The sequence below is a fragment of the Dysidea avara genome, chromosome 1 (assembly GCF_963678975.1).
Source record: "Dysidea avara chromosome 1, odDysAvar1.4, whole genome shotgun sequence".
NCBI classification, from domain to species: domain Eukaryota; kingdom Metazoa; phylum Porifera; class Demospongiae; order Dictyoceratida; family Dysideidae; genus Dysidea; species Dysidea avara.
The window spans coordinates 36,937,930-36,965,847 of NC_089272.1; the positions used below are offsets into that span (position 1 = coordinate 36,937,930).

The window sequence follows — 27,918 nt, forward strand, 5'->3', positions numbered from 1 at the left end:
TATTCTATTATTTTCAATTCATATCTCGATCTCTGCACTACTGGTATGCGGTGCTTACACAGTGAGCCGACAATCAAACACGTTAGTAGCTAAACCTAATTTGTATTAAGTTATGTGTATGTGTAACATATGGTTCTGGGGTGTGTGCGCTGAGGCTTTGAGACGTAAACCATGCAGACCATTTGCGTTTTTCATGTTCCTACAGAAAAGAAAAGTGGCCTGGAAAGTATTCGAGGCAGGCTTATCCTTAGTCTTCCAGGTGTTCCCCATTTCCAGAGACAGCAACCTGTAAAGTGTAATTGGGTGAGATTTGCTTATGCAAGTGTGAGATCCTTTTTCAAAGGAAATTTGATGCTTATTTGTCAATTGTCAGTTCTCAAGTTTTGGGTATTTTCGATCTTCTAACTCTAGTACCTTCCGTGTTGCCACGAATTGCAGCATGAGATACATAGCAAACCATATAACTGCGTGCGTGCGTGCGTGCGTGCGTGTGTGCGTACATAATGTTTGTAGGGTATATTTAGAGACTTCTTTTTGAGTGTCTGCAGCAGTTGTAGTTGTGTTGTACATATTTTGACGGTATATAATTTGTGCATATACAGTATCTTGCTGACACAGTATTTTTAATTTACCTACAGCTGTACTTTAGTTGTATAATGCATGGTGTCTACATTACAAACTTATTAATTGTCTAATCAGTCACTGTGTCTTTGTTACTATCATAAAGGTTGACATGCTTCATTTTTACATCATCTTTGCTTTACTGAGTTGTCAAGTCAGCAGTCAAACCAGCAGTGAGTGACATGTATTATCACTAGTACAAATGTATATAGTATACTTAGTTGATCTTGCATGTGAAATTCATAGTACCAAGAGATCATAGTTTTGTCTGATACATAATGGGCTCTCCGAGGTACATTATAGAATCACATGTTTAACAGATGAATATGTATGTAGACAAAAAATCACTTTACAATACCCATGACTGAATTAGGATCCACTAGTATATCTTCAGATGGTCATTGTTTCAATACTTCTTGTTTCTATGATTCCTAATTGAATTTTAATTAAAATTCCTAATTTTTCTTGTACTTGTTTCTTAAAGAGCTGCACCCAGAGTACCAAAGTTATGGTCTCTACTCTAAAAATGTAACTCACTACATATTACTAGTTACTTCTATACAATGTAGCACGTTACAGTTACTTCTATACAATGTAGCACATTACAGTTACTGTACATATTACTCGCAGAAAAATAATACTGAACTATACCCCACATATTACACATTACTTTGAGGGCTGAAACTAGTAATATTATTACATTCGTTACAAGCTATAAATTAATCCCAACCTTTAAATGCATGCTCTGAGCTTACAACTACAAGTGACACAAGTGAGACACATATTTCTCTGGTGTAGTTCAGCCTCAAAAGCATACTTTGTTGTAGAGTCTTGGTCTCAAAGGGCACTCCCATACACTATCGCTCTTTTTTCTTGCCTTTACAGCCTTATTCAGTGCTGTCAGGACCCAAAATGCAGCCAATCACGTACTGGATACAGCACGCATTAAAAAGAAGCAATGTGCAACAATTTCCGGATGTAATATATCCGTTATATATTACTTGTTACTTTGTCATGTAATGCGTTATATTACTTCGTTACAACATAAGTATATTATTACGTAATGTGTTACAAATGTAACTCTTAATCCCAAACTCTGCAGACTACATGTATATAATTGCAGTGTACAATTATCTATTTTTACTTTATACGTATATGTTAATGTGATTTTGTATATTTTGTAAACCAGTGGTCTGAAACATCAAGTTAGTAGTACCATCAAAATAATCCATTTCTGTTGTTATCAGTATACCAATTACAAAGTCATATAGGGGTTGACATGTAACACCAGATACTTACAGCATGGCTGCTTATACTTTGTGGCACTTATATAGTATGTACTCCCAGTGCTGTAATGAACGTACATAATTGATATCCACACAAAAACAGTCAAGCTGTGAAACAATGGTGCAGCCTGGGTGAAAAAAGTTGTGAAATCAAAGGTGGAGGCTAAGAAATGGCTGCAATGATGTTAATGCTAAAAAAAAATTAATAATGGCTGTGTGCATTGTTAAAATTTATTAGCATTAACATCATTGCAGCCATTTCTTGGCCGCCACCTTAGATTTCACAACTTTTTTCACCCAGGCTTTTTAAGGCTGCACCATTTTCTCACAGTTTGGCTGATTTTGTGTGGATTTTACTTCTTTTTGTACTTTATAAGGCCCCAAAACCAGCCTATGGCTGACTCTGAGATTTGTTTTTACTCACATTTCTTCTTTTCTATGTAGATACAATGATGATTATTGAACACAGACTTATAAGTGTGTTTCATTGCATAATTTAATTCAATATTTGATAATATTATTTTAATACTCTAATAGAGTGCACATTTTTTTTTGAGGACTTCTAATAGAACATGCATAGAATGTTCTAGAACAATCTAGTACTTCTATTGGTAGATATATGAAATTACAAACGTTTGATTATAAGCAGATTTAAACTAGAAATTTCATTTATAAAGGAGAAATTAAGTGAGGTGATCAGCCAAGGTAGCAGTGGTTCAGTGGTTAAGGATGCCGGTGTTTGGTATGGAGGTCCCTGGTTCAAACTCGGGTAGATTTTTTTTGACATTTTTTGTACACCTTTTTTTACCCCGTGGTGACTGGTTTTTGCTTTATTACTTTGTCGTTGTAACTCTGTTGCTATTCAAACTATCAAGAGGCACTGCTACAATGATCAGCCTATCTACACACCAATTTTCAAGTTATTCCTATACTCGGTTTACCCTGTAGCCATGACAGAAGTTTGATCTTTTTTACATGAATGAATGCTCATAACTCCTTCGATACTCCTCAGATTTACAGCAAACTTGCTACGTGAATCCACCTTTACACGCTCTTCATTTGTGCAAAAGATCGAGGCAATCAAAGTTACACATTTGCATTTTATAGCAATTTTTGCAAAGTGTGCAAAAATAAATCAAAGCCCCTGTAGCCCTGTACAATATAAGAAGAAAACACAAAGAAATTAAAACAAAACTTTAAACGCCCATATCTCGTAAATGGCTGTTGCGAATTTAATCAAATTTGCTGTGTGGCCTACCCTACCTGGCAGACAGCTATAATGCAAAAATGGTGTGCTTTGGAAAGAGGTCCATGGAGCTATGCACACGTGAAAAAGTCGTTTTCTTTCTTCCAATCAATATACTCACGGTGTGGTGCACCAGCTTTCTTGGTAGCACGACACACTACCATGTGTCTTGATTCCCTATTACTAAAAAACATCAAGACTAAACAAGGCTCAACCCAGAATATTAAGCTAGGGGGGCAAGTAGGCCACTTTGGATTCTAAGGGGGTCTGTCCCCCAGGAAAATTTTTGAAAATTTAGGTGTAAATATACTCAATTTTGACCGTAATGCCATTGAATATTGACCATTGAATATTGACCATTCAATTATACAACTTTGGGATCAATTAATCCTTTCCATTTCTCAAGGCTTTAGGTATAAACCTAGGGGGGCAATAGTTAACCCAGACACTGTGCCCCCCCTCCCCCCTCCCCTAGATTAACCCCTGCTAAAGTACATACAGATGCAGTTGTAATCTATAATACCTACATATTGACAGATGGTTAGTTGTGCATATTGCCAAACAACAGCACTTTATTCAAATATCTATACTGTAGTAGTGCAATTAAAAGTTACTAATTTAAAATGAAGTAGAGAAACAAGAACTATGAATAATGATAGCTATTACAACATAGCAAAAGTCCCTACTTTGAAAATGAACAGAGCCAAAGTACAGTAGGGATTTTCCCACATACTGTAGCTATGTTGTGATGGCTACCATCATTCATACGTATGTCTTGCTTCACTACCTTTTATCGCTGAAACCTTACTTCATTTTTGAATTAATAATTTTAGTTTGTTAACTTTTGTTATAGTATAGCTATGATATACATATTTGGCTGTATCTTTTTTGATCTAGAATGTTAAGGGCATGGTTGCACTACTTTGATCATTAATATAAGGGAACGGTTTCATGTTCTGATTGTTTAAGGACATAGTCATGCCATGCAATCATTTTTTAGGGCCATCAAAGATGTGGGGGTGATCCATGATATAATATAACTCAAAAACCTGCCACAATTTTTCCTCACAACGACATGATAGTATTGGTTGAGTAAAACCCAAGCTCAAAAGTGTCTTCAGATTGACCCGAAACATTTGCGTCAAGTTGCTACAGAATTAGAAAAAAAATTATTCAACAAAATTTTCTACTGCCTGCCTTCCTGCCTGACGTATTCAGTCAAGTGTAGTGGAAAAGTGGCTACAGCTACAGCCCTAATTTTTTCGCAGAAACGTTTCTAGTTCGCTTAAGAAAAACCTTTGGTATATTGATAAGCATACAATGCTTGCGCTATTGCTTTATCCTTCTTTACCATGGCCATCAGTCAAGGTTCTACTGCTGAGTGTTAATAGACTACAGTACGGCTTCCATACCAGTGTATATTGCATCAAACTATTTGAATACACGTGGTCGCCGGTTACACCAAAAACACATGTGTACGTGACTCGCTGTTGATATCGAACCAATGTCTTTTACAAACTTTTATGATACCACCAATACTTATTTTTTGTCTTTTGAATGATTTTTGTAATTGTTGTATATAATTTACGTACATGTGTGTTGTATTGTTTTTTTTGTATGTGTATTATTGTTCTGTCATTGTGTATGTTTGGATTGTACTGTGTGTATTTTGCTTGTACGTATATGTTTAATATGTATGTGCTTGTATGTATGTCCCTCCAATGAGGAAGAGCGGCTGTGTCGATCATTGTGAGGTTAAACTTACCAATCAATCAATCAATCAGAGAGAGCAACTCACGGCGAACTATATAGCAATGTGTAAGTCAATAATATAGTTTATTTAGTAACAATGTTAAACCGAGTCAGGTCATCCAGGTCCTGCTTTACAGATTATTCGGGTCTGACCCCACGTGCTAAATTAAATGTGGACATGTTACTACACATCATAGCGTAGCTCTGCTTCTTTTGTGAGCCACGCCCACTTATGTAAATCACAGTCTGTAGACATACGTATGGTAGCCACATCCATTCATCAGTGCGTAGGTATGCACGAATCCACGCCCACTTACATAAATTACTGTCTATAGACATATGGTAGCCACGCCCATTCATCAGTCCGTTGGTATGCAGGCTTATGTAGAGCCACACCCACTGATCAGTTGTTATTGTATGAGTCATAATCCAGTAAATAGTGCTGTAAGTAACTCAGCAGATATTTAGTGGCCATGAGCTTGCAAAAAAAACTTCACAAACAAGTATAAGAAAAAAATTGGAATTTTAAATTAGAGTAGGGACAGTGTATAATACTGCAATAAAAAGTACTGAAACAAGCTGGATCGGAGTAGTACGTAATGTCCAAATACTGTAAGACAATAAAAAGTGAATATCCCTACTGTGCATTGAGTGTAGCACAGTGGGGATATTCACTTCTTATTGTTTTACAGTATTTGGACATTACATACTACTCCGATCCAGCTTGTTTCAGTACTTTTTATTGCAACATTATACACTGTCCCTAATCTAATTTAAAATTCCACAATTTTTTCTTATACTTATAAATATACACATAGCTACTCCCTCTTACAGCAGTGTAAGTGCTTCACACAGTTTTGTGGGATCTAAATGCACTCCTCTACAGAAAATTATTTTCACAATGTGGTTGGGTATAGCCCATTACAACTGATTTATGATTATGGTAAAAACAGCTAGTTATCGGCTTCTACTGATTGCCAGATCCGATAATCGGTACAACTCTAGTGTATATATCAGCAAAACCCAATACAGTCATGGTATAAGTGGTATACATTACTTTAGACACTCTCACCTGATAAGTGAAAGAACTAATGAACACTCATCCCTGTTTCTTTTTATACAGCTGTACATGAGCATCTGATTCAGTATCTGATGATCAATAGTGATTTAATAGCATGAGCTAAAATCCTTCAGAACGTTATTAATTCATATATTATTATTCTTCTACACACAACATTATAAATTTGCAGGTTCGAGGCTGCCTAGATCCAGTCATGGATTTTTTCTCCTTTCTCCACCTTTTGAAACACACTTTCTGTAATAACTTTCAAGAGGCTGTAGGGCCAGGTGTCCTACAGACCTTCAGCACTTGTGCTGTAGAGCCTTAATAAATAATAAATAAATAAAAACTGTGATTGTGGGATCTAGTTATTCAATTTTACCACCATTATCATAGGCGTAGCAACCCAGGGAGCTGGAGCCCCCCTTACGATTTTCTGATTGTAAATTCAAAACGATCGAGATACTCTAATAGAGCAGTCAGTTACTCTAATAAAGCAGTCACAGTATTCAAAGAAGCAGTGTAGTAAACTATGAAGTTGTGAATAATGACTTGTATGCACTTTATCAGTGATAAAATCTATATTATTTAGTGGAGGGCAGCCAATCTTAGCAAGTGTTGACTTTTTTTTTTTTGCTCTTCAACACCAAACTAGAGCCCCTCTATCTAAAAATATCTTGTTATGCCTATGATTATTATACTACTTTAAGTCTAGGTACTATTTTTGTTATTTGGACAGCATTTAATACATAACAGAACATTGCATGGCCACCACTTCATGCCACAACAACAACAAACTATTGTACATGTGCACATGGTATTCAATGAATGTCTGCTTTCTGTACTTTACCCTTCCTTTTCTCTAGTTCAATTACATGGTCATCTTCTTCTTCTTATATTAGTCTAAACAGCTGTGTCAAAGGTTCTGGCATGTACTCAGGTAATTTGTTTATATTGTGTGGTAACCACAATAATAAACAGTGATGGTTGGAGCCCAAGCCCACTTGTCTGACTAGCAACTTTGAGTTGAGGTAAGTACGCAACCTAACAGCATTAGCTTTACTAGCTGTACTTGTATTGAAGTATGCACAAGTGTAACTTATAGGAACCTACAATCGAGTATCAGTTAACTATTGACAAAATACGGTTAAAAAATATCGGATATCAGTCTTTGCCAGGGAATTAGTACAACATTAATTTACAGCCTTAGCCCTTGAGCCGTTTCGGGTGTATATATCAGCAAAATCCCAGTAAAGAACCATTGGGGCTATGATGAATATAAACATATGTACGTACATATTATAGAGCTCCTTAGCAGTAACTAGTATTGAAGGAATCAATTTTTTATTATGAACCACGATAGTGGGTTCATAATAGGGATCGCCCATGTTTTTTTGCAAAAATCCTAATAGAACGCACACCTAAAAACCACCTTGAAAAGCATCCTTCAACTCAAAACAACCCTCTGGTGGTTCTTTGCAATGAGTATAGCTCCACTAGTAAGTATCAAGTGAAAAGAAAACAGTATGTGTATTTCAGACAACACTGAAATTTGCCAGTTTGTTCATATTATTATTATCTAATCAAAAACAGCCAAGCTGTAAAAAAAGGGTGCGGCCCCCAAAAAGGCCATGGTGAAAAAAGACGTGAAATCCAAGGTGGCGGCCAAGAAATGGCTGTGATGGTAGGTTAATGGTAATAACGACAATTCAGGTGAATTTGGTGCCAAGACCAAGCGGCACAAAATTCACCTGAATTGTCGTTATTAAAATTTTTACCATTAACCTACCATCACAGCCATTTCTTGGCCGCCACCTTGGATTTCACATCTTTTTTCACCATGGCCTTTTTGGGGGCCGCATCCTTTTTTACAGCTTGGCTGTTTTTGATTAGATATCACTTCTTTTTGTATTTGTATACTGCAAAGCCGGCCAATGGCTAGCTTTGGGGTTTTTTTAACCCATGTGTTTTTTTCTTTACCACAGGAAGAAGAAAAGAACTTACAGAAGATTTTTAATACTTCAATTATTTTTGATTTTATTATTAATTATACAAATTTTATACATATATTTATTACATGCCCATTATTCCCCACAGGATATTATTTTGCAGCTGATCTCTCTACTGGGTGACTTGAAATGTAGCTGAACTATCTATAAGGTGACCTCTTCTAGCTGATCTCTCTACAGGGTGATTTGTTTCTAGATGAACTCTCTACAAGTGATTTGTTTGCAGCTGAACTCTCTACATGATGTAGCTGAACTCTCTACAAGGTGACCTCTTCTAGCTGATCTCTCTACAAGGTGATTTGTTTCTAGCTGTGTAAACTCTCTACAGGCGATATGTTTGCAGCTGAACTGTCTACATGGTGGTTTCTTTGTACCTGAACTCTCTACAAGGTGACTTGTTTCTAGCTGATCCCTCTACAAGGTGACTTCCTCTAGCTGATCTCTCTACAGGTTGATTTGTTTGTAGCTGAACTCTCTACAGGGTGGTTTGTTTGTAGCTGAACTCTCTACAGGATGGTTTCTTTGTTACTGAACTTTCTACAAGGCAACTTTTTTCTAGCTGATCTCTCTACAAGGTGACTTCCTCTGGCTGATCTCTCTATAGGGTGATCTTTTCATAGCTGAACTCTCTACAGGTTAATTTGTTTGTAGCTGAAATCTCTTGTTTTAAACTGATCTCACTGTAGCATAACTTATTTGTAGCTGAACTCTACAGAGTGATTTTTTTTTGTAGCTGAACTGTATATAGGGTGATTTGTTTGTACCTGAACTTTCTACAGGATGATTTGTTTATAGCTGAATGCTCTGCAGGGTGATTTGTTTGTAGTTGATCTCTCTACAGGGTTTCTTTGCAGCTGAGTTCTCTACAGGGTGACTTCTTCTAGCTGAACTCTCTCTTGTTTCTAGCTGATCTCTCTACAGAGTAACTTGTTTGTATAGCTGAACTCTTTACAGAGTAGTATTTTGGTTGCTGAACTCTCTACACGGCGACTTGTTTGTAGCAAAATTCTTTACAGAGTGACTTGTTGGTAGCTGAATTCTCTACAGAGTGACTTACTTGTAGCTGAATTCTCTACAGAGTGACTTACTTGTAGCTGAACACTGTATAAACTATAAAGTGATTTGTTTGTAGCTGAACTCTTTACAGGGTGGTTTGTTTGTAGCTGAACTCTCTACAGGATGGTTTCTTTGTTACTGAACTTTCTACAAGGCAACTTTTTTCTAGCTGATCTCTCTACAAGGTGACTTCCTCTGGCTGATCTCTCTATAGGGTGATCTTTTCATAGCTGAACTCTCTACAGGTTAATTTGTTTGTAGCTGAAATCTCTTGTTTTAAACCGATCTCACTGTAGCATAACTTATTTGTAGCTGAACTCTCTACAGAGTGATTTTTTTTTTGTAGCTGAACTGTATATAGGGTGATTTGTTTGTACCTGAACTTTCTACAGGATGATTTGTTTATAGCTGAATGCTCTGCAGGGTGATTTGTTTGTAGTTGATCTCTCTACAGGGTTTCTTTGCAGCTGAGTTCTCTACAGGGTGACTTCTTCTAGCTGAACTCTCTCTTGTTTCTAGCTGATCTCTCTACAGAGTAACTTGTTTGTATAGCTGAACTCTTTACAGAGTAGTATTTTGGTTGCTGAACTCTCTACACGGCGACTTGTTTGTAGCAAAATTCTTTACAGAGTGACTTGTTGGTAGCTGAATTCTCTACAGAGTGACTTACTTGTAGCTGAATTCTCTACAGAGTGACTTACTTGTAGCTGAACACTGTATAAACTATAAAGTGACTTGTCTGTAGCTGAACTCTCTTCAGGGTTACTTGTTTGCAGGTGATCTCTATAGGGTAACTTGTTTGTATAGATGAACTCTTGACAGGGTAGTTTCTTTGTAGCTGAACTCTCTCCACAGTGACTTGTTTGTAGCTGAATTCTCTAGAGAGTGTAGCCGAACTCTCTACAGGGTGCATGACTTGTTTATAGCTGAACTCTCTTCAGTGTGACTTGTAATGTTCTGAATCACTACAGCGATATATTTGTAGCTGAACTCTCTATAGGGTGACTTGCTTCTTGCTGAACTGTCTATAAGATTAACTGTTTGCAGCTGAACTCCCTACAGAATAACTTGTAATGTAATGGAATTCTATAATGGAGTAAATAAATTAACTGAATGCTCTATTAGGGTGACTGTTCTATTAGAGTATCTCGATCTCACATTTGTTACACGGAGTTGGCTTTCGAATCATAACTCAGTGGTTTGTAATCCAATTCTTCTATACTACTGCAAGGACTTTCAATGAAGATTATTCCAGCTATACACCGATTTTCAGCTCATTGCTCTAAGCGGTTTGCCTAGTAGGCGTGTAAACTAATACTTTTTTATTCCTAAAAATCGATCGCGTAATTATGACACAGGTTGGGTTTTGTGTCATATCTCGGTGGTCTTTATCTCGATTCCTTTCAAACCACCAAAAGGCACTCCTACGATGGTTACTCCATCTACATAGCAATTTTCAACTCATTCCATGAAGAGGTTTACCCTGTAGGCGTGACAACAAATCGATCTTGTTTTACGCGAATAATCGGTCATAACTCCTAAATCATTGATCGGAATTGCACCAAATTTGATGCTAGGATTCGCCTTTGGACTCCCCTTCTGTGTGCCAAATTTCAAGGCGATCGGAGTGCGCGTTTGCGTTTGCGTTTTATAGCAATTTTTGCAAGTGTGCGAAAAGACGAAGAAGAAGAAGAAAAAAAACGAAACTTTGGCCACTCGTATCTCGGAAATGGCTTGAGTGATTTCCTTCAAATTTGGAATGTAGACTTCCCTAGCTGGCGGGCAACTCTGTAGCAAATTTGGTTCCAATCGGATAAGGTATCACCGAGATACAAATGTGTGAAAATGACGTTTTCTTTCTTCCTGTCAATATACTCACGGTGTGGCGCGCCGGCTTCTTGGGCCGCACGACACACTATCGTATGTCTTGATTCTTCTTCTTATTATTCATAATATTATTATTCTTTCACAGGCATAGCGAAGTTTACCCTGGGATAAAAAGTAGCAAGGCTTGTTAAATGGATCATTGTGTGTGTCCATGGCCTATTTTTGATTTCGTTTTCGGATGGAAACAGCCCAAACCTGGCCGTTTCTTCTTGCCAAAATGCCATTACGCTCGAGAAGCCATACAAGATCACGCTCAGAGTTAAGTTTTTTGGTGTGCGCTACTTGTGGCTAATAGAATCTGTCTTTATTAAACTCAGTATAGGCCAGGAAGCTTAATCTGGGCTGATGACTTTGTTGCAAGGTGGTTTTTTTCGCTCCGTAATTATTGTACGTGGGTGGGTTATCCAGATTAATACTCTAATAGAGCAGTCACTTAAATACTCTAATAATGCAGTCAAGTGTATAACTACAATCCTTGCACTAAATTTGACAGCTATATTAAAGGCACCAGTAATGTAAATTGTAGCTTATATTAGGAGACTCTCAGTCTGTATGCACATTGCAATTTGATCAGTTTCATGTGTGTACTGAAATGTTAACAGTGTTACTATGCAGAATGCAAAATTACACTATTCACAACAGTCTTTATTATCAATAAAAGAAATCTCATAATCCATTACTGGATTAATTAAAAAGTACACAAACTAGATGAATTAAAAATTGGAAATTTTAAAATGGGAATAGGGATCGCTGAAAAAATCCACAAAACAAGAAGGGATTGCTGGGGTGGTAATGTAAACCATAAATCCCTACTCACTTCAGAATGACAGAGCATGTAACTAAAGATTTATGACAGAGAGTCAAAATAGGGATTTGTGGTTTACATTACCACCCCAGCGATCCCTTCTTCTTTTGTGGCTTTTTTCAGCGATCCCTATTCCCATTTTAAAATTTCCAATTTTTAATTCATCTTGATAGTACATATTGTAGTTAGTTAAATATTTGATAATACGGCAGGTACTGTATACACTTCAAGTACCATTAGAATGGTGAATTTGCAATAATCGTGACCTATCATAAGTACGTAGCAGCTATAAAATCTTCCTTATAGCTAAACCAATAAATCGTGTTGGACAATAGCTATAGTCTGTTCGCATTCACCTGAGCCCTCTTTCTTGTTAATAACTCTTGTTATGTGGACCAGCTGCCCAAACATTTAGTAGAGCTGTCAAGCCCTTTAAATGCCAGAAACGTTAATCAATAAAGCGCTTTGATATGGGCAAGAACAAGTTAGTTATGAAGTTTTAAAAATATCCCATACATTTAGTATGGACGATTCAGGAGCGCAAACATGTTTACAACATGAAAACATGCTTGTTCCTGTACAAAACCATTGGGAATGAACACATGTTCACCTCTTTAATATTACTATATTTGGGGGGGCTCAGGTGAATGCGTACTGACTATAGCATGAAACACACTGTGGCAGTACCTCAGTATGTATGTAACTACATAAGTTTCATGCATGTGTTCATAATTACCTAATAGCATACACCTAGCCAAATTCAAAGTACACATTCTTTTGTTACAGTAGTGTTTAGTGTTTCCTTGGTACATTGTGACATACACCTGCATCAGTGTACATGTTCTTCACATTTTTAAGTGTACATGTATGCAATAATGTCTAAGTCTTTCCTTTTCACCTTTTATTTCAGTAAACATTACACAACCTGCCACTGGCGCGGTTAGAGTATGTCAAGGAGACAGTGTAACCTTAAGATGTGGAGCAATCTTCAATAATATACCACAAATTGCTTCATGGAATAGAAATAATATGCTTGTTAGTGCTCAAAACAACACACTTAATCACTTCATCCAGTTCAATTCAGATGGTCAAGGACTAACAGATCTCATCATCACTGATTTTGGACTAGAAGACAACAACACTCTATACACATGTCTTCATAGTAGTATTGCTAATAATGACAGTGTCTTACTTGTTGTGGAAGGTATGTACGTAAGTCAGTGTACATAAATGAGTTTACAATTTTGTGTACATGATGACTAACATTTGACATAATTATACTGTAATTGTGTGTTTAAAAATTTGATGCATATGTCTAAATGAGGAGCCATAAATGTTGTAAGGTGCAGCAATTATGGGCTCCTATAATGAAGTTGCATTGTAATAATCACTTTTTAATGCACAGAACATGAAACCATATATGCATGCATGAGGTCTGGTTATACAGTAGTTTCAGTTATTACTGCAATACACTTGTCTTATCTGGCTGGCAGACAAAGCATTATCATGTGGTGTCTTCATCATTTCCGTATATTTTTTGCAATACATTAGTCCCCAGCAAGGTGAAATACTCAAATTACATTGGCTACTTAAAAGTATCTTAATCCTGTTGATCCCTTGTTTATGTCTCAATAGATCCCTGTCTCTGGGACGATACAAAACACGAGAATTACGCCGCTGTAATATTGGAAACTCATGGGCATTTATCTGGATAGCAAGTTCCCGTTACAAGGTACAGGGAGGTGTATTGGGCTTCAGTGTTTATGAACACTACATTTCTCATGTCACAAGCAGCTGTGAAAGTGCAACAAGCAGCAGCGAAGGTACTGTACAACAATGAGCTGTGGTCTAAATTAGTTGTGCAGTGGTAGTACCATAGCCAGTGAGGTCCAACTGAGGTGTAGTTTTTGCTAATTGAAATCAGTTAGACATCGAAACACAGGGTTCCACGGAATTTGGAAACCCTCAGGCCCTGTAGTAGCACCCTCACTTCGCTCATGCATCACAACCGAGGGCCTTTCGGGTTTCTAGATTCCATAGAACCCTGTGTTTTGATGTCTAACTATTATGTAAATACTGCCAGATCTGAAATATATATGCATACTGTACTTGAACTGAACTGTGACACAGCAGTATATATTCCTTTTTCTGCTTAAAATGTCTTACAAATTAAAAGCCCAAAATGTTAAGATGCTGTACTACTATATTGCCAATCTACCATGTACCGTCTCTAATTTTGTTAATTTACATCATTAAAATACATCTCTTTCACATGCATGCATTGATACAACTGTGCACATTCAGATTTGCTAACAACAAATCTATCCATGGCATCCCAAAGTAACTATGTCCTATGACTTCTGTGAACAAAACTGTGTTTTACATGAAGCTGTAAAATCAACACAGTACTGTTACCCACTTGATGAATAAAACATGTTATAGTTGAGACATTGAACTTCTGTTTAGTGTAAATCTGAGCTAAATCCTCTGAAGCATGTGCATATTATGGCATGGTTACAAAACACTGTAATTTAAACACTAAAATTGATTCTCCTCCTATACTTAATTGTGAAACTCCCCAAAAATTCTTATAGTGGCTTGTCATAGGTAGATCTGAGGGGGAGCCAAGGGGAGCTTTGCACCCCCTGGCCCTTTTCTTGGCCCCTCTTGGACCTACAGGACCATTGAGTGAAGACACGAGGCAAACAGTTGAGTTTGAATTTCTGTGCCAAAATCAAGATACTCTAGTAGATCAGTCACTACTCTAATAGAACACTCGCAATTCTACTTTAGTACCTACAGGTAGAAAAAAGAACAGACCTGGCCAAAGGCGACTTGTATTGTTGTATATATATATTATGCTTTTGTGTGTTACTTCAATGATACATACGTAATATAAGTTTGAGAATTCATAAAATAACAGAATTTCAATAACTAAGAAATTAACCTCTAATTGTAGAAAAACATTGATATATGGTTTTTAATTTTAAATTCAATTAGGAGCCATGAGGTTGCTACTTAATCTGTAACTATAGACTAAATTAGTATATCTGTGTATCAATCTGCAATTCTGCATACATATCTATCTAATGTATCTATATATACACAAACATATTATTTGATGATTAGCTATACTGTATATACATACATTTGGTGTGATGTTATTTTAGCAAAATTCATACATGCATTCAACATCAAGTGTTTTGCACAGAATTTATTGGAAACCTGATATTTGTTTCTGCACACTACTCCTAGTAACTAACGAGACCACCATAATTCGAGGCAATATGGTATTTCAGCGTAAACACGTACATCTCCTGAATTTTGCTGTATAGGCAGTCCACCACCTCCAGGAGACATCACAATTAATGAAAGTTGTTTGAGTATTATTGCATTATGGAATCCTGTCACTAGTGACCCAGTATGTGGACCAGTGTCATATGATGTGGCAATATCACCATCTGATGGAGTAGTGATGAGGAGAATAGCTGGCACTACCTACAGTTTTACTGAACTAACACCTTATACTGTCTATTCTATCACTGTGGCTGGTAGAAATGAAGCTGGTGTGGGAGTGTTAGTTAGAGTGATAGTGAATGCTCCAACTATAGCAAATGTTCTCCCTCATGGTAAATATGCATGTATGTAGTACAGTGTATGTATGTACAGTACGTACTGAGTACATCTGAACATGTAAGTATATGTGACCTTTTCCAGTAACCACTGCATAGTTCACATTGACTGTAAGACAGTTTGTAAGAATCATGATTGAAGTATTTGTAATGCTTAATGATGCATATATGTGACTGGGCCTGCAAAAACAGGGCATGTGGGCACATAAAATTTGCCTACTTTTAAAATTTTTCATAACCCATAACTTTTGATGACAAGTTGGTATTGCCATGCAATTTTCAGCACTTATTAAATAAATTACTTGGCTTTATAATGAAGGTTACAGAATACAGATATTCCATATCTGTTACTGTATGTGATGGGGTGTAGTTTGTGTCCACATGCCCTGTTTTCACAGGCTCGGTCACATATGTACTCATCAGTTTTTTTTTCACTCAACACACATTGCAGCAATTCGTAGTGTGGCAGGTAGAGAGTGATCATAATGTAGCAACAGAAAATCAAAGAGGAAGGTGATTACAACCTTTCATATGCTGCCATGCGCACTGAAAGTGTAACTATTGGATCCACTTATAATTATTCATGCATACAGTGTCTGGACATTTCTATCTCACTGGGTCATGCAGTCCTGGAGGATTTCAAGGCTGCAGAGCACTCCCCACACTTCATTCAAGTCAACCCAAGAGAAAGCAGACTTGGCAGCACTGGAGTCCATGAATGGATAATGCATGACTGTAACTACTTGTAGGTGTGCACCATGTGGGTTAAACCACAACAGTCACATACACATGCAGTAGCACTGTAGTATATTTAAACTGAGCTGATACCAAATCAACACGATTTGCATGTTCACGTGTACAGTGGCATTCCTGCTGGATCTTCCACATAACTCTTATTGTATTGTTCATACAGCACACTCCTGCTACTGTATGGAAAATATGTACTTAGATCCTCCCACACAGGGGTTTAAACACAGATTTATAGCTGGTAGCAACTGTAGACAAAGGTAGATTTAAAAGGGGTGCTTGAAGTGCTAAAGTGCCCTGTCCAAAATTATTACTGAACTAGGAAGCTAGTAGAAGTTACACATGTAATTCAACTATAAGTATAGATGGAGGTGTATCATGTTTCTGTGCTTACTGTATTATTTACATGTATAATACATACCTCTATAATAAAATTATTTAATGCTCTTCACAGTGAGCAACTTGAGAAACACAAGAGCAACTAATGACACAATCACTGTGAGGTGGGATGATAATGCTGGTATTTGTAGTGGACTTGTAACATACTTTATTACCATATCAAATGCTGGTGGAACTGCACTTGCTTCTGTTGCTATCAGGAATTTTCTACAATTCACCTTCACAGATTTGATGAACAATACATCATATGCTGTTACTGTGTTAGGTGCTAATGAATTTGGTAATGGAACAATTGAAATGATAAATGTGACTACAGGAGTAGTACCACAAGATAGTGAAGGTATACACTTATACAATAAACCAAGTTTGTGACTGAAACATATAGTGAGTGTACATGTGTATTGGTAGAAAGCTGCATTGAAACTAATGGTTAAACAAATCAGGCTATAACTGGAGGGATCATTTAAGGAAACAAGTATCATCTTAAAAAATAAGGTGCTTTTAGGTGATTAAAAGGGACTGTGAGACATGCTGAATTGCTGCACTTCTGATTTGATTTGCACTCTAAAATGTTGTTTAATCAATGACATTCCTAAGCAAGCTTATTGAAGAAATGACACACATAACCTTCAAACATATCTAATGAAAGCAATCGGTCAGTACATGTACCAAGACTATAGGGAATATCTAACACAGTACAGACTTCTACAAGCAATTCTCTCTGCAACACTCCATATTTAGCAGTATAGATGAAGATTGTTTCAATCACATTTCCTTTCCTAGTTCTGCCAGTATGTACATGTTAAAACATCTGATGGAATGTCATTGACTTATTTGTGGAGGCCCTGTATATATAAAAACCCAGGTAACTTATTCATCACCAATATATAAGAGGCCAGTGCTCAAAGCCTAAGTTAGTGAATGACCTTTACAGTAGTTCTCCTACACTTATCCCATTCTGAAGTCACCATTCTTGTTGTTTCAGTGTTTTGTATTAGGGCTGAAACAAATACTCAAGTGCTCATTAAGGATTTTGATAATCGAATAGTAAAATTGGTACACGAGTACTCGTTAAGATCACATGACCCAGCTCACATGATGCATTTACCATCAGGGAGTGACACAATGAAGGCTATAGACTTTGATTGGCATAATTTCTTGTTGGGAACACTAACATCAGTACTTTAATACAGTGTGTGTATCACTGTTGTTACTTAAAAAAAGTTGTTAACTGCTCAAAGTCAGTACATAAAACATGTCACGTGGTATGACTACCAGTAGCTAGTATTCATGGGTACTCTATCGTTAACTCTAGAGAGTACTCGGATACTAAAAAAAATCATGATCATTTCAGCCCTTATTTTGTTTGTTGCCTTCTGTCTTTCATTTAGTCTTCATTTTGCTTGAAATAATTGCTTTCATGGATGCAGAAAGACACCAATACACATTTTCGCAAAACAAAAGCAGATGCATGTGAACAGCTATTGTGCAGCACACAGTTGCAGTTAAATTTGTAGAAAATTTTTAATATAGTTATACTCCCACAACTGGCTAAAGCCAGCTGTGAACACACACTTGGTTTCCTGAAATTGGTTTGGCTAAACCATGTGTTTGCATGTTGTTATGTCTGTCCAACACTCATGTGAGCAAACATGTAAGCTTTGAACTACAGAAATTACATATAGGTTATTGTTTTCTGTTTTCATCATGTTTACTTGAAAGGGGTGTGGCCATCACTGAAGGGGCTAATCTAAGGCACACTGTATAACGGTCTAGATCTTGTACACTGCCAGGAATGGCTGGTGTAACCCCTTTGTACACTATCAAAAGTTAAGAGCAACCATGAGCTTATCTAGAGAAATTACATATGAAAACACCATCGACAGAATTTTGAAGGTGCTTTCTGTTATGGTTTAAAGTTGTTTGTTCAAGTCACGCTTCCTTAGCAATGCATAGCAACATAATTAATGAATTACGAAATACGTTTAATATTAATGTACTGCACATATTGTTACAAAACAAAGGGATGAACAAATTAATAATTCACTTTTTACTGGTGGTTTATAGACAACTTGTTTGTGAGCAGCTGTATAGCTAATCTGCGTGTTAATCATACCCTTAGAGGGCATGGTCTTTACCCCTCAGTCATAGTTAACCATAGTCTAGCTATCTATATCAGATGCTGAAGTGTTAGTTTTTAACGTTATAAAAACAATTGCCCAGCACTATTATAATAACTGATCTGTTCATACAGGTGCTAGTGAACCATCAGATGATGATGATGATGATGACCTCTCAACAGGAGCAGCAGTTGCTATCACTGCATCAGTAACATTTATTATCACACTTGTTGTTACTGCACTGATCAGTGTCATCATTACCAGAATGTATTATAAACATCAATATGAGCATAAAGAAAAAAGTGACAATAGTAATAATGATACTCAAGGAAACAGTCAGTTTGTTCTAAAGGGTCGAGATGTAAAAATCGATACTAATCCATCTTATGCTCTTATAGACAAGGACACTATCAAAATGGATACTAACCCAGCTTATGCTGTTACTAAGTGACTCATGCTATAATGTACTACTGTACAATCCATGGTCAGTTCTATTGTTTGTATGATTGTCCAAGTTGATGTACCACTGTCCACATTTTAACTGATAATTGAAAAAGCAAACAAGTCATGATCACAAAATTATAAGTACAACTTACAAGTGTACACGTATGGTTACCAGGTGACTCATGGTCAGTATATGTACTGATTGTACTCTGTTGATTGATATTATATCATGCAATTGCTTTCTTGATAATCATTGCAGCCAGTTGTATAATATACACTATGTAATACTACTGTCAAAACTTTCTAAGAGCTACTACTTTAAAAAGCTATATGTGCTGGCAAAAGCATTGAGCAAAATGCTAGGAAAGTATTAAATTACAAATACTCACAGCATTCTCTTTCAACCATTACACATGCGTTTCAGGTCTACCTAGGTGAACTACTGATTAGTGACTACCATGTAGTAGTAGTAGTAGTAGTAGTAGTAGCAGCAGCAGCAGCAGCAGCAGCAGCAGCAGCAGCAGCAGCAGCAGCAGCAGCAGCACACTTGAATCAGTAGGATCACTGAACAGAGTGCCTTTGAGTTACCAGTAAAATAACAGCCACTCTTTTAATAACTAAAATGGTAACTCCAGTTTCTTTGCCAGCACCTGCAAGAAATGATTTTAGTACAGGCCACTGTGACACCAGTTGTGATTCCAAAATGTCAAATGTGCCAAGTTTCAGGCACAACTTCTGGAGACTACCTAAAAAGACTACACCAATACTGAGTATTAGATGATAATATGGCAACTACTCTAATAGAACAATCACTAAAAGCATTGTATGATTGTACATATAGTTCAGATAACTATCAAGACACACGGTAGTGTGTCGTGCGGCCCAAGAAGCCGGCGCGCCACACCGTGAGTATATTGACAGGAAGAACGAAAACGTCATTTTCACACCTTTGTATCTCGGTGATCACTTATCTGATTGGAACCAAATTTGCTACACAGTTGCCCGTCAGCCAAGGGAGTCTACATTCCAAATTTGAAGGACATCGCTCCAGCCATTTCCGAGATACGAGCTGCCACAGTTTCGTTTTTTTTTCTTCGTTTTTTTTTTCTTCTTCTTGAACTAGGGTTTCCACCGTGAAAAGTCGAAGTCACCATTTCTTAGCAGTCACTGTGCAAGATTGTTGATAAACAAAAGACAAATACGAATTCACGAAAAAACCTGGAGTAAAACGGTTCATAGCTACACAACGAGGCCTAATATTTTAGTTGTAAAGTGATGAAATATGGTCACGTGCGTTCTTTGTTTACATGACAATGAATGAGCTGTAGTAAGCTTGTCAAGCCAGCAGTACGTCATATATGCCTCTATAATAGTTCATAAGAATGTGTGTATGTTTACATGACGTACCTTTGACTTCACAAGCTTACTATAGCTCATTCATTGCCATTAAAACAAAGAACGCACGTGACCATATTTCGTCACTTTACGACTGAAAATGTTAGGCTTCGTTGCATAACTATGAACCGTTTTACTCCCGGTTTTTTCGTGAATTCGTACTTGTCTTTCATTTATCAACAATCGTGCACAGTGATTACTAAGAAATGGTGACTTTGACTTTTCACGCTGGAAACCCTAAAATTACTTCTTCTTCTTCGTCTTTTCGCACACTTGCAAAAATTGCTATAACAAGCAAACGCGTACTCCGATCGCCTTGAAATTTGGCACACAGAAAGGGAGTCCAAAGGCGAATCCTAGCATCAACTTTGGTACAAATCCGATGACTGGTTCAGGAGTTATGACCGATTATTCGCGTAAAACAAGATCGATTTGTTGTCACGCCTACAGGGTAAACCGCTTCATGGAATGAGTTGAAAATTGCTATGTAGATGGAGTAACCATTGTAGGAGTGCCTTTTGGTGGTTTGAAAGGAATCGAGATAAAGACCACGGAGATATGACACAAAACCCAACCTGTGTCACAATTACGCGATCGATTTTTATGAATAAAAAAGTATTAGTTTTCACGCCTACTAGGCAAACCGCTTAGAGCAATGAGCTGAAAATCGGTGTATAGCTGGAATAATCTTCATAGAAAGTCCTTGCAGTAGTACAGAAGAATCGGATTACAAACCACTGAGTTATGATTCGAAAGCCAACTCCGTGTAGCAAATGCGAGATCGAGATACTCTAATAGAACAGTCACCCTAATAGAGCATTCGGCTAATTTATTTACTCCATTATAGAATTTTATTACATCACAAGTTATTCTGTAGGGAGTTCAGCTGCAAACAGTTAATCTTATAGACAGTTCAGCAAGAAGACAGTCACCATGTGGAGAGTTAAGCAAATATACCACTATAGAGATTCAGAACATTACAAGTCACACTGAAGAAAGTTCAGCTATAAACAAGTCATGCACTGTGTAGAGAATTCAGCTACAATTAAGTCACTCTCTAGAGAATTCAGTTACACAGAATTCTGCTACACACAAGTCACTGTGGAGAGAGTTCAGCTACAAACAAATTACCCTTTAGAGTGATCAGCTACAAACAAAACACTTTGCAGGGTGTTCAACTGCAACAAATCAATTACTTTTAGAGCGATCAGCAATGAACAAATCAACACAAATCTACCTGTAGAGAGATCAGCTAGAAACAAATCACCCTGAAGAGAGTTCAGCTACAAAAAATCACCCTGTAGAGACATCAGCTAGAAACTAGACACAATGTAAGGAGTTCAGCTACAAGCAATCACCCTGTAGAGAGTTCAGCTAAAACAAATCAACCTGCAGAGAGATCAGCTACAAACAGATCACCTTATAGAGAGTTCAGCTACAAACAGATTACCTGTAGAGAGATCGGCTACAAACAAATCAACCTTCAGAGAGATCATCTATATACACACAAATCAACTTGTAGAGAGATCAGCTACAAACAAATCACCCTGTAGAGAGATCAGCTAGAAACTACACACAATGTAAGGAGTTCAGCTACAAACAAATCACCCTGTAGAGAGATCAGCTACACACTAGACACAAAGTAAGGAGTTCAGCTACAAGCAAATTACCCTGTAGAGAGTTCATCTACAAACAAATCAACCTGTAGAGCAATCAGCTAGAAACAAATCACCCTGAAGAGAGGTCAGCTACAAAAAATCACCCTGTAGAGAGATCAGCTAGAAACAAATCACCTTGAAGAGAGGTCAGCTACAAAAAAATCACCCTGTAGAGAGATCAGCTACAAACAAATTGCCCTGTAGAGAGATCGGCTACAAACAAATCAACCTGCAGAGAGATCAGCTACACACAAATCAACTTGTAGAGAGTTCAGCTACAAACAAATTACCCTGTAGGGAGATCGGCTACAAACAAATCAGCCTGTAGAGAGTTCAGCTAAAACAAATCAACCTGCAGAGAGATCAACTACAAACAAATCACCTTATAGAGAGTTCAGCTACAAACAAATCTTCCTGTAGAGAGATCAGCTAGAAGAAGTTACCTTGTAGAGAGTTCAGCTTCAAACAAATCACCCTGTAGAAAGATCAGCTAGAAGAGGTCACCTTGTAGAGAGTTCAGTTACAAAAAAACCACCATGTAGAGAGCTCAGCTACAAACTAGTGACCTTGTAGAGACATCAGCTAGAAGAAGTTACCTTGTAGAGAGTTCAGCTACAAAGAAACCATTCTTTAAAGAGCTCAGCTGCAAACAAACCACCTGTACAGAATTCAGCTACAAATAAATCACCCTGTAGAAAGATGAGCTAGAAAAAGTTACCTTGTAGAGAGTTCAGTTACAAAGAAACCACCATGTAGAGAATTCAGCTACAAACTAGTGACCCTGTAAAGACATCAGCTAGAGGAAGTTACCTTGAGAGAGTTCAACTACAAAGAAACCATCATGTAGAGAGTTCAGCTACAAACAAATCTACCTGTAGAGAGATCAGCTAGAAGAAGTTACCTTGTAGAGAGTTCAGCTTCAAACAAATCACCCTGTAGAAAGATCAGCTAGAAGAGGTCACCTTGTAGAGAGTTCAGTTACAAAAAAACCACCATGTAGAGAGCTCAACTACAAACTAGTGACATTGTAGAGACATCAGCTAGAAGAAGTTTCCTTGTAGAGAGTTCAGCTACAAAGAAACCATTCTTTAAAGAGCTCAGCTGCAAACAAACCACCTGTACAGAATTCAGCTACAAATAAATCACCCTGTAGAAAGATGAGCTAGAAAAAGTTACCTTGTAGAGAGTTCAGTTACAAAGAAACCACCATGTAGAGAATTCAGCTACAAACTAGTGACCCTGTAAAGACATCAGCTAGAAGAAGTTACCTTGAGAGAGTTCAGCTACAAAGAAACCATTATTTAAAGAGCTCAGCTGCAAACAAATCACCTATACAAAATTCAGCTACAAACAAATCACCATGTAGAGAGATCAGCTAGAAGAAGTTAACTTGTAGAGAGTTCAGCTACAAAGAAACCATCATTTAGAGAGTTCAGCTTCAAACAAATCACCTGTAGAGAGTTCAGCTACAAAAAATCTCCCTGTAGAGAGATCAGCTAGAAGAAGTTACCTTGTAGATCGTTCAGCTACAAACAAATCACCCTGTAGAGAGATCAGCTAGAAGAAGTTACCTTGTAGAGAGTTCAGCAACAAAGAAACCACCATGTAGAGAGTTCAGCTGCAAAGAAATCACCCTGTATAAAATTCTGCCACGAACAAATTGCCCTGTAGAAAGATCAGTTAGAAGAAGTTACCTTGTAGATAGTTCAGCTACAAACAAATCACCATGTAGAGAGATCAGCTAGAAGAAGTTAACTTGTAGAGAGTTCAGCTACAAAGAAACCATCATTTAGAGAGTTCAGCTTCAAACAAATCACCTGTAGATAGTTCAGCTACAAACAAATCTCCCTGTAGAGAGATCAGCTAGAAGAAGTTACCTTGTAGATCGTTCAGCTACGAACAAGTCACCCTGTAGAGAGATCAGCTAGAAGAAGCTACCTTGTAGAGAGTTCAGCTACAAAGAAAACACCATGTAGAGAGTTCAGCTGCAAAGAAATCACCCTGTAGAAAATTCTGCCAGAAACAAATTGCCCCGTAGAAAGATCAGTTAGAAGAAGTTATCTTGTAGAGAGTTCAGCTACAAAGAAACCATTCTGTAAAGAGCTCAGCTGCAAACAAATCACCTGTACAGAATTCAGCTACAAACAAATCACCCTGCAGAGAGATCAGCTAGAAGAAGTTAACTTGTAGAGGGTTCAGCTACAAAGAAACCATCATTTAGAAAGTTCAGTTACAAACAAATCTCCCTGTAGAGAGATCAGCTAGAAGAAGTTACCTTGTAGAGAGTGAAGCTACAAACAAATCACCCTATTGAAAGATCAGCTAGAAGAAGTCACCTTGTAGAAAGTTCTGTTACAAAGAAACCACCATGTAGAGAGTTCAGCTACAAACTAGCTACCTTGTAGAGACATCAGCTAGAAAAGTTACCTTGTAGAGAGTTCAGCTACAAAGAAACCATTCTGTAAAGAGCTCAGCTGCAAACAAATCACCTGTACAGAATTCAGCTACGAACAAATCATCTTGTAGAGAGATCAGCTAGAAGAAGTTACCTTGTAGATAGTTCAGCTACAAACAAATCACCCTGTAGAGAGATCAGTTAGAAGAAATTACCTTGTAGAGTGTTCAGCTACAAAGAAACCATCATGTAGAGAGTTCAGCTGCAAAGAAATCACCCTGTAGAAAATTCTGCCAGAAACAAATTGCCCTGTAGAAAGATCAGTTAGAAGAAGTTACCTTTTAGAGAGTTCAGCTACAAAGAAACCACCTGTACAGAATTCAGCTACAAACAAATCACCTGTGCAGAATTCAGCTACATACAAATCACCTGTAGAGAGTTCAGCTACAAACAAATCTCCCTGTAGAGAGATCAGCTAGAAGAAGTTACTTTGTAGATAGTTAAGCTACAAACAAATCACCCTGTAGAAAGATCAGTTAGAAGAAGTTACTTTGTAGAGAGTTCAGCTACAAAGAAACCATTCTGTAAAGAGCTCAGCTGCAAACAAATCATCTGTAAAGAATTCAGCTACAAACAAATCACCCTGTAGAGAGATCAGCTAGAAGAAGTTGCCTTGTAGATAGTTCAGCTACAAAAAATCTCCCTGTAGAGAGATCAGCTAGAAGAAATTACCTTGTAGAGAGTTCAGCTACAAAGAAACTATCATGTAGAGAGTTCAGCTGCAAAGAAATCACCACTGTCCAAATTTCAAGGCAATAGCTCTTTCCAATCTGAAGTTATCAATTGTCAAAGTTGGCAAATTGGATGTGTGTGTAAGACCCCTTTTTGCAAATCCGATCACATATGTATTATATATATAATTTGTACATTTACTGATAAAATATTTAAAGTACATCTACTTCATCTTTTCGTCTTCCTGTAGTAAAGAAAAAAAACATAGGTTAAAAAAGTCCCAAAGCTGGCCATAGGCCGGCTTTGGGGTATACAAATACAAAAAGAAATGAAATCTAATCCAAAACAGCCAAGCTGTAAAAAAAGTGTGCGGCCCTCAGAAAGGCTATGGTGAAAAAAGATGTGAAATCCAAGGTGGCGGCCAAGAAATGGCTGTGATGGTAGGTTAATGGTAAAAATTTTAATAATGACAATTCAGGTGAATTTTTGTGCCGCTTCACAAAATTTACCTGAATTGTCATTATTAAAATTTTTACCATTAACCTACCATCACAGCCATTTCTTGGCCGCCACCTTGGATTTCACATCTTTTTTCACCATAGCCTTTCTGAGGGCCACACACTTTTTTTACAGCTTGGCTGTTTTGGATTAGATAGTATATAACACATTATATTGGTCATAATCATATTTATTAACAGTATCATTGAAATTACTCTGGCCACTTTATATGTGTACACAGATGAACAAAAACCACTGTTAATTAAATACCATGCAGCTGCAGTATGCATGATGACAGCTGTGAACACACTATAATAAGTTATGTAGTTCACTGTTGTAAGAAATTAATCACAGTTGCTGTATTACATAAGTGGGCCAGGCCCTTGTGTGCAATGAAAACTCACACTTAATTTTGTTTGTAATATAAACAAAATGAAAATCTTATAGAAAGATTAATCAGTGAGCTACTGTAACTGTATTATTTGCTTCTTGAACATTGTATAATATTTGTATGCAAAAAAAATTAATAATATCAATAAAAAATATTCATAGTTTTAATAGACAGCAATTAACATCAACCAGAAGCCATTTATTATATAACTGGATCACAACAGAAGCCATTTATTATATTAATGTATAACCTCAGATTAGCTTAATTTTGGATGAGTGATAACTATTTTAAGAATATAAATGCCCAGGCCACTATTTGAAGCAATACAGTAACTACACTGGTAGCTATACAGCTAACATGAACAGAACAAACTCCATTTTCCATAACTATTAGAGTATCTCCCCCCATATTTTGCAGTACTGGTAATTACACTAGTGGTAAGAAATTAAGATTGTAATCTACAATAATTATTTTATTGTCATCTACAATATTTTAATACTTGATATTGATGTGTTTTGCCAATATAGCTATATACAGCAGTAGTATTAAGACAGTCTAGTTGGGAACTGGTTAGGAACTATATTGTACATAATTGATAGGAAAAATATTATTATTACTCTAAAATCTTTCATGAAATTTTTAGCGCAAAAATTAAAACAATGTGGGTATAGCTGCCCAACATCACAATAGGTGTTTCATAACTCACGAATATCAATCAGTTTCATAATAAGAGTAGTAACCATAGCAACACCTGCCCATGTAATATTATGAAAGCACCATGCATGCTAAGTTTTGCTAACTAACTATAGGTGCATGTTGCATTGTCCCAATGTAAACATTCCATTGGTCCACACCCTAGTAACAAGCTGCTGTAATTATATGATGCAACACATCCAGCAGCTTACCGCATGATACCCTAGATTACATAAATAAACAACTTAATCTGAACGTGTATATAGAAGTCATATATAGTGTTATTCATCCTATGTAATTAGTTGTTGAAAACACTTAATAAGTGCATATGATATAACATAATGTTTTAGCTAAATTTTGTCGCTAGCTGCTATGGCTGCATGTTGCATTGTCCTAATGTAAATATTCCATTGGTCCGCACCCTAGTAACAAGGTCCACACCCTAGTAACAAGGTGCACACCCTAGTAACAGGCCACTGTAATTGTATGATGCAACACATCCAGCAGCTTACCACATGATTACATGCATAATTAGTCTGAGCATGTGTATAGAAGCCATATAGATAGTGTTATTCATCCTATGTAATTAATAGTTGCAACCAATAATCTTGTTGGTATAAATTACCTTGTAACATTAGCTCATTCAGTTGAGTTGGTTGAGGTTGTTTGTCACATTTAAGAATAAAATTAATGTCAATATTAATCTGTGTACCTATGTTTGTGTTTGCTATCGTCACTATAATATTATTCCAGTACAGCTGAGTTAGCTAATTTGTTATTTGGTAAACACTGTGGTTGCCTCATGGTAATAATCAAAATTATTACAACATTTATTTAGTATGTGTTGTTTGCTTTTCTGCGGTAGCAGAAGATTTAGTTGAAGCCAGTGTGTCATTTAATACAATCACAATGTCTTTCTTAACAAATGAGATATAAGCATAGAATGTAACTAATGTTGTGATTATTGCAGAGATAGTAAACCTCAGACAAGTTAAGTATTATTGATTATTTCATACAAGCAATTTAATTAGTTGGTATACCCTGGTCACTTATCTATTAATGACACACCTGTATAAAGTGAAATTTAATATG

The 27,918-nt window shown here is 36.9% G+C and overlaps 2 protein-coding genes and 1 pseudogene across 2 annotated transcripts in view; all 3 read left to right on the top strand.

Annotated features, from left to right (window-relative positions):
* Nucleotides 1–27,918, top strand: part of LOC136263621 (uncharacterized) — a gene marked incomplete in the record, with an annotated part of 463,802 nt that overhangs the window by 416,356 nt on the left and 19,528 nt on the right.
* Nucleotides 11–19,325, top strand: LOC136263628 (receptor-type tyrosine-protein phosphatase delta-like). Its single transcript, XM_066058261.1, has 6 exons — nt 11–81; nt 728–794; nt 12,633–12,926; nt 15,058–15,351; nt 16,556–16,840; nt 18,755–19,325. The coding sequence occupies exons 1-6, from the start codon at nt 46–48 to the stop codon at nt 19,069–19,071; spliced, it is 1,293 nt and encodes a 430-aa protein (XP_065914333.1). The 5' UTR covers nt 11–45; the 3' UTR covers nt 19,072–19,325.
* Nucleotides 13,576–13,692, top strand: LOC136242218 (U4 spliceosomal RNA; annotated as a pseudogene).

Excerpts from the sequence above, each read along its gene's own strand:
- LOC136263628 (XM_066058261.1), top strand. The coding sequence starts at position 46 with ATGCGGTGCTTACACAGTGAGCCGACAATCAAACAC. Across the intron at positions 795-12,632 it reads AGTCAGCAGTCAAACCAGCA|TAAACATTACACAACCTGCC; the intron begins GTGAGTGACATG and ends CTTTTATTTCAG. Across the intron at positions 16,841-18,754 it reads AGTACCACAAGATAGTGAAG|GTGCTAGTGAACCATCAGAT; the intron begins GTATACACTTAT and ends CTGTTCATACAG.